The 7,379-nt window shown below is 35.2% G+C and overlaps 1 protein-coding gene across 5 annotated transcripts; it reads right to left on the bottom strand.

The window, feature by feature from the left end:
- Positions 1-304: 304 nt before the first annotated feature.
- LOC122666719 (NAC domain-containing protein 75-like) lies at positions 305-6,668 on the bottom strand. Of its 5 annotated transcripts, XM_043862773.1 has the most exons (8): positions 6,603-6,668; positions 5,668-5,735; positions 5,501-5,632; positions 5,065-5,242; positions 3,798-4,348; positions 2,458-2,793; positions 2,242-2,343; positions 305-823 (listed from the first exon to the last, which is right to left on the bottom strand). In XM_043862773.1, exons 3-8 carry the CDS (start codon positions 5,621-5,623, stop codon positions 758-760), a joined length of 1,356 nt encoding a protein of 451 aa, XP_043718708.1. In that variant the 5' UTR covers positions 5,624-5,632; positions 5,668-5,735; positions 6,603-6,668; the 3' UTR covers positions 305-757. The 5 variants fall into 5 exon arrangements, with proteins under 5 accessions (XP_043718708.1, XP_043718709.1, XP_043718711.1 ...); XM_043862774.1 differs by lacking the exon at positions 6,603-6,668 and adding an exon at positions 6,201-6,365 and having other exon boundaries at positions 5,501-5,735; XM_043862776.1 differs by lacking the exon at positions 6,603-6,668 and having other exon boundaries at positions 2,458-2,790; positions 5,668-5,780.
- Between the last annotated feature and the right edge of the window lie 711 nt (positions 6,669-7,379).

The following is a 7,379-nucleotide window of genomic DNA, read 5'->3' on the forward strand; positions in this document are numbered from 1 at the left end:
TTGATCTAAGCCAAGATAGAACCAGTGAACCACCATTTATAATGTGCAAAATAGTGGCAAAAGCTGTTCAGAATTCGATATATTCTATTCTTAAATATGAAAAGATGTGTAGAAAGTGATGAACCAAGAAGATTAAAAACTGCAAAACAGCCTAACCCAATAAAGATAAATAATAAATGAATAAAACTTCAAAACAAGTTTCACTTACCAAAACAAGAAATAAAATCAAGAACCCAATTGTCCATAAAAACTCCACCTTCTATAGACCCATTTCATTGTTGAGTTTGGATACAAAGAGAAGAAATATATAAAAGATTAAAAAAATAATAACAATAATAATAATAAGAATGGTGTTAAAGATCTTCTTGTAATCATGATGGTGACGATTTTCATGCATGATTTGTTTTCTTTGGGAATTGGGTTCTCCTTCTATTTTCAGCAAGACCAGCCTTCCTTTTTTGCCCTTTTTTTTTTTTGTCTCTTTCTCTGAGGAGGTTCCCTTTTCTTCTTGTCTTTACTTCTTTCCAACATGGGTTATTGTACAGTTAATTAGTAACTTAGTATGAATCAACCATCTGAAACTTATCCAAACCCCTTGAAAAGAAAGGAAGAGAGTAAACCCTGGAAGTGTTCTTGGCTTCTTCTCTTGAAAAGAAATGACTGTTAGGTAGGGATTGGAGCACTGATGATGAAGATCAATCTATTAGGTTTTTTCTTGATTATTTCTTGCTCCTCCTACCCATGTTGATCTGGGTTGTCAGGGGTCAGGCCAGAAGGAATACTTTAGCCATTCTGCCTCTTGAGGGTTTGGGATGGATGACTCCTGCAAGGACAATATTTTCAAAAAAAATGAAAAGATTAGGGTTAGGGTTTATATTTGGACAAATATTATTGCATTTACCACATATCATAAAGCTGTAGTTAGGGTTTTCTTTCTTTCTTTTTTTTTTTTTTTTTGAAGCATGTTACCCTCTTCCCTTTTGCTTTTAGTCTTTAGTTTCTATTACAACTTATAAGTCCAGAGTCCACACTTGATAGAAGTTTTTATTTTTCCTTTTCTTTAAAATTTTATATGGTTTTTTTTCTTTTATTAGGGTTATTCTTTGTTAATAAGAAAAGTTTCTTCCTCTCCTCTCTTTTCTCTTTTCTTTTTTTTTCGTTCAAAAAATTAGTTTGATTCAGTTTTGATCTTTGATGATTTGCTGAGTCTAAAAAAAGAAAACTCAACAATAGGGAGTCTAAAAGCTACAGTTTTCACTTTTTGGTTCTTTGAGAGAATAAAAATAAAGAAAGGTTCTGTTTCTATCTTCATCCAAAATTGACTGACTCTGTCTTCAAGAAGAAAGTAGGCAACTTATTCTTATTGTTGATTTACCATTTCATATTAGAATTTTTTCATAAAAATTCTTGAATTTATTATGAAAACATATCTTTTGATTTTCTTTTGTGTTAATAATTTGATTTCATTACTTTGCTCTACAATGGTAGAGAATATATAAAGATACATTGTAAACCCTAATTGAGTAATACAAGGAAAGTAGAAAAAAATAATAATCTAAACTTGCACTGTTGAGTCCTAATATATCTGGTAACCAAATATTGAGTTCCCATGTAAACATGGTAACTCAATATTTGGTCAACATTGTGCAGTTGCTTCACATGCTTCCTTATTTCCTCTTCTTTTTCAGGGTTGTGTTTTAGTTAAGTCATTCAATTTGGCGGTTTGGTTTGGTTTGATTTTTTTCTGTTTTGGTGTGGGTTTTAGGGAAATCGAATCGGAACCAATAAGGACTTTTCGGTTTTGGTTTGAGTTGGACTTGGTTTGGTTTGATTTGTAATATTGGCTTGCTTCGATTTGAAACCCGGGTATAAGCTGGTTTTGGATAGGAATTAAGTAGAGTTTTAGGGTTTGGGGGTTGGTTTTAGTATTCGGTTCGAATTTGGTCCTATCGGTGGCCCATTGGTTTAGCCCAAACCGAATTGTGCTCTAACTCATAAACCGAAACCAAACCGATAAGACCTCAGTTCGATTCGAATCGAACTCAAACGGACCGGACCAGTTTTACAGGTTCGCTTTAGGTTTTGATATACCAACACTAAGAAGAAAAGCTTTTCCAAGTTCTCTCTTTTAACTAAAATATTAAAAGATGTCTATTTTATGGTTTTTTAAGTTGATAATGACAGCTGAGCTGACACATAGGGGTCATTGATTTCAGGGTCAAAAAGCTACAACTTACGTACCTCTTTTATGTCAGCTGAAGTGCAACCTATCAACAGTTCCTCCAAACCAGAAGGAGACCTTCCTCCCAGTTTTTGATGATGTTGCTGCTGCTGCTGCTGCTGCTACATTCATTCATCATTCCTTTAGAAAGAAGAATTTTGGAACTAAAAATATCATTTTTGACAACAATAAACAACTGACATGGTTGTTTCTGCAACTGGGTTTTGATTGAATACCTGAAATTTTTCAGTTTGGAGAATTATTCTTGAAACATGGTAAGGGTCTTCATCAAGAACCATAGAGGTGTGATGGAGAGGAGGAGAAGTAATGATTGTGGAGATTGGATGTGTAGGCCTGCTGATGTGGTAGGCCGCCGTCGCCAATTGATGATGATGATGATGATGGTGGTGGTGATGAAGATGATCAGGATGATGATGATGATGATGTTGTTGCTGCTGTTGTTCATGGGCCACATGATCATGTGACCTCAGGTGATCGGCTTCTTCGTGCTCGTCGCACCTCTGAGATGTGGATTCTTCTCTTGCCTTTAAAGCTTCTCCCATCCCTACCTGTAACAAACAATGACAATTTTATGTTAGTTGATAGCAAGTCAATTTCTTTGTCTATATCCTGACCTCATTTTCCTTTCTCTCTTTGGTTCTCTTTGGTTAGTTTTAATTGGTTTCATTTGGTCACTGAATGAGTAAAAAGCCAAGTAGTTTAATTTAGATGATAGTGATAATGGAGCTATTCTGATGGAGCTTGCTGGATGCTGTATATGCAAGCAAATGGAGCCAAGAAACACAAATATAATGTACAAAAATTCCCTCTCTTCCCACCCTCTAGTTTTGTTAATTTTTAATGTAATGAAGGAGCTTTATCTGTTATCTTAGCTGATCACTTAGATTGTAGGTTATGTTATATTATTTTATTCTTTTTCTTTTAAGAAGAGCAGTTCATTCTAATAGTTAGAAAACTGGGTTTTGATTGGGACGAGTCATCCGAATTGAGTCAAAATTTTGGAAAATCTAGTCAAGAATCGTATAAACTAGGTCAAGGTAAAAAAATGGTGAGATTGGGTCATAAATCGTCTGAGTCAAATAAAACTCGATATTTTTACCCGAGTCATGACAAAGTTATTTTTTAAAAAACCACAAAGTCGATTCACTTATAAATTGATTTGGGTTTAATAGTAAATCCATATTCTAAAACAATAAGAAACCCTCAACTCCTCGACTCCCTTCTCGATCTAGTTCAATGGTATGAACTCAAAATGCAGTGATTTGTGATTCCTTGATTTTATTTTCTGATCCATATTTTTCTGATTTTTTAATAATTTATATATATTTATTATATTAAAAATTAATAAATGTGATTCGTCTTGATCGGGTTTGACAAGACCGAGTCACCAGATTTTTCTAAAAGACGAGTTGAGTCAGAAAACCTGATATTCCTACTATGCTAATTAATATCAAAAGTTTTTCGTTGGAGTTGGTGAGGTTGCTTGAAGTAGGTTTGAATCAATCTAATACTATAAGGAGGAAAAATGAAATTAATAATACTAGTTAGTTTGTACCTCATCGAAACTTTTTCTGAGGGGAGCAAAGCTAAAATGGTGATCAGATTTCATTTGGTGAATATCCATAGCAGTGTAGCTTGATATTGCAGTCCCGGAACCAGACAGTTCATCTCTCTGTGCACTAATTTCTTTAGAAGAACAGCTCCCACTGCTTCTATTAGGCTCGCCGCCGCTCCCTTCGCCGGTGGTTGCACCCCGGTCCAACCAATTACATTGTCTAGGTTGTGTTTGATAGAATATCTTTGATACCACAAGCTCTCCTTCTTTCTCTTCTTCAAGCTGACCCAAGTGGTATTGGTGCATGACCCAATTGGTTTTCTCAGGTTTCCTATGTTTCCCAAAGTTGGTATAGAGGACTAGAATCTTCTTACACCCCTTCTGTTTCCCGTTCACCATCACCGGCCTCGTCTTACCGGTCTTATGCCACCGAGTCTCGCCGCCTTGCAGATCACAATCAGTCTGTATTTTTCTTCTTTTTCTTGTTCCTGTTGTGTAGGCCTTGGAGGGTCTGTGGAAGAAATGTCGACTCAATCCATCTCTTGTAACTCCTGAAATCCAAAATCAAAGTTAGGTTTAAATTAGGTATAACAAACTATAACAAAATGGATACTTGCAAGCTACAACCAGTGGAGGAGACTAGAATCACAAACCCATTTGAATAATGCTAATAGCTAATAGTATTGATTTGTTTTTTTTTTTTTTTTTTGGATAGGTAAATCAATTTATTGCAAAAGGGAAGAAAAATTAGATACAAACTAAGGCTAACTTGTAAGACTTCGGAACATAACCCGAAGCCTCAAAGGCATCAACCTCAAGGAGAGGAGAAACAACGCATACAAACCACTAACACTAACAAAGAAGAATTCAAGCCACCTCACGAATCAGCTCAACATGGCATTGTTCCTCTCAACCCACAAAAGGTGAACACTCCATTTTTGAACAAAGAATCAAGATGTTTCTAGGGGATTTCAGCCCCTTAGGAATATCAGCTCTGCACTTGTCTTCAAAGTCCCCTTTGATGTCACTTAGAATAAAAAGCAAAGTTTTCGTTTTATTTCTTAAGATTCGGAAATTTCTCTCTTTCCAAATGTTGGAAATTGTAGCATAAAACGCCCACTTTGCAATGCTTCCAATCGAATCTCCCTTAAAATTCTTCCCCGATCCAATAGTATTGATTGTTTATATTAAGTATCCAATTGAATATGAATGTCTTTTATAAGAGAGAGAGAGAGAGAGAGAGAGAGAGTCTTCTAAGGGTTCTAACCTGGAAGCTTTTCTGGATGGGTATAACAAATTCCATCTTCTCCATCAATGGTTGGGATGAACTCATCAATCAATGGGTGGGATTTAGAATCTTTGCCTTCAACTTTAGCATCAAGGTGTTCTATCAGTTCTTGGTCTGTTGGATCAAATTTCACTCCTGCTGGAAGACCCAACCAGTCCTGCAAATCATAATAATAGAAAAAAAAAAAAAATAAAAATCTTTCATTTCTTCTTCTTTTTCACTCATTTTATTGTTGAGAAAAAAAGGTGGTATATATATATATATATATTATAACTCAAAGAAACAAAATCAAGAAAAATAGCCAAAAATCTACCACCAATTAAGCATAATTCTTATCATGCCTGAATTCTTTACAACAATCTTTCAATTGAAGCCAATAAGAATATTATTAGTTCATTATATTCGCGGTACATACCGGTTTTCGTTCGAGTTTCTGTCCACAACCAGGACACTGCTTTGATCCACACATCTGATGCTCTTCAAGCTTTGCATCAATAAGATCAGAACTAGTGATAGAACCTATCTGACTCTTATTCATGGCTCTTTATCTTTATCTCCTCTTCTCTTCTCCTTTCCAACTAAAATAGAGATTCTGTTACAAAATTCTCCTTCTATCTGACAGTCCACTCATGTCCTCCTGATTCACCTCTCTACAACCAGAATTTTCCAAAAATACCAAAAAAAAACCAATTTGAATCAGAATCAGAAAACTGAAAAACCCATATGCAAGAAACTGAAATTTTCCTTTCTCCTGATCTCCAAAGATGAATCCAGGCAAAATAACCTACAACATCAAAGAGGGAAGAAAAAAAAAAATCTTTTAAGGACAAGTAATCTAAGGAAGCAAAGAGAGAAGGAGAAGAGAAGGAAATGAGAGAGAAGAAAAAACTGTGACTGTGGGATTGAGCTATAAACTGGCTTTAACCATGAAAAAACACCAGAATTCACTCTACTTTAACTGAAGCAAATGAGAAAAAGGAAAAGGTATCTCAATATACCACCTTTAATTCTTTGCTAATTTTACTAGCCTTGAAAGCGGTTGAGAGAGAGAGAGAGAGAGAGAAAGAAAGAAAAAACCTATTCTGTTTTGTAAAGCTCAATCCTTCCACACACACCTTTGTTTTTAGCCTCTTGACTAGTAAAGCAAAAGCAAGAAACTGCCAACCCAGGTGTTACTCTGAGAGAGATACATTCAAAAGCACAGCACACCCATCTGTGTATCTATTTTTAATTAAATAGTTTTGTGAAATAAATAAAGATAATCAATTTTTATTGATAGTAGAAAACAGTTCATATATATATAAGAGGAAACAATACTCATATAAAGTCTTAAAATAGATTCCACTTTATGATTTTAAGTTAGCAAATCACTGAAATAATGGAGAGACAAAATCAGAAAATTTAATTCTTTCCTCTTGTGAAGAACATATTATGAATAGGAAGTTTTGTTTTTTTTAACCCAAGGAGGAAGAAAGAGAGAGAGAGAGAGAGAGGAAACTAGGGAAATAAAAACTCACACGGGTTTTGAGCAACAGTGTTGAAATCATGATTCTTTAGCCATGAGAGTTGCAGAGAGAGAGAGAGAGAGAGAGAGAGAGAGAGAAGTGAAGTGGATGTTGCTTCATATGCAAGGCAAATAGATAGTACACTTGATGGACCCCCCACCACTCCCTTTAATTAATTCTACTTAAAATTAGAGATAAATATTGACAAAACTTCAGCTAGAAGCACCAGTTTCCAAAACTAACAGGAAAAACACTATAGAAGAAAAGCTCAAATTCTTTAATTTGCTAAAAGTGTTAATCATTTGGGATTTTTGTTGATTTGTATGGTCTCTTTGTGTTTCATCAAACAGGGTACATAGGAGATGTAGGACCATCATTTTTTGGTCCCACACCTGAGAATCAAATGTAATTGGGTTGGATGAGAGTAACGGTCAGAGAGAGAGAGAGAGAGAGAAAGAGTTTCTCTGCTACACTCTTCTTCCATGGATTTTTTGAAGTTTCCTTTTCGCAAGCAAAGCATTAGACAGGGAATGATGTGGCTACTGTAGAGCCATTTTAACTGCCATTAATAACTATCACCATCACGACTAACCTTAGTTGTCATTGCAAGCCATCCAATGTGTGTTGCAGGTTCATCAGCTCTTGCATCTAATGTGGACACTTTCACCTTCTTTGTTAAGTTTTTGTTGGAGTTGGGTATGTCTTGTAATTTGTAACGATCCATATAATTGTAATTGAGTCTGTAATTATAATTGAAATAGGTTTTTGAGTCCATTACATGTATGGGAG

This window comes from Telopea speciosissima, chromosome 7 (assembly GCF_018873765.1).
Source record: "Telopea speciosissima isolate NSW1024214 ecotype Mountain lineage chromosome 7, Tspe_v1, whole genome shotgun sequence".
In the NCBI taxonomy this organism is placed as follows: domain Eukaryota; kingdom Viridiplantae; phylum Streptophyta; class Magnoliopsida; order Proteales; family Proteaceae; genus Telopea; species Telopea speciosissima.

Excerpts from the sequence above, each read along its gene's own strand:
- LOC122666719 (XM_043862773.1), bottom strand. The coding sequence starts at position 5,623 with ATGAATAAGAGTCAGATAGGTTCTATCACTAGTTCTGATCTTATTGAT. Across the intron at positions 4,349-5,064 it reads CCATCCAGAAAAGCTTCCAG|GAGTTACAAGAGATGGATTG; the intron begins GTTAGAACCCTT and ends TTTGGATTTCAG. Across the intron at positions 824-2,241 it reads CTTCAGCTGACATAAAAGAG|GAGTCATCCATCCCAAACCC; the intron begins GTACGTAAGTTG and ends TTGTCCTTGCAG.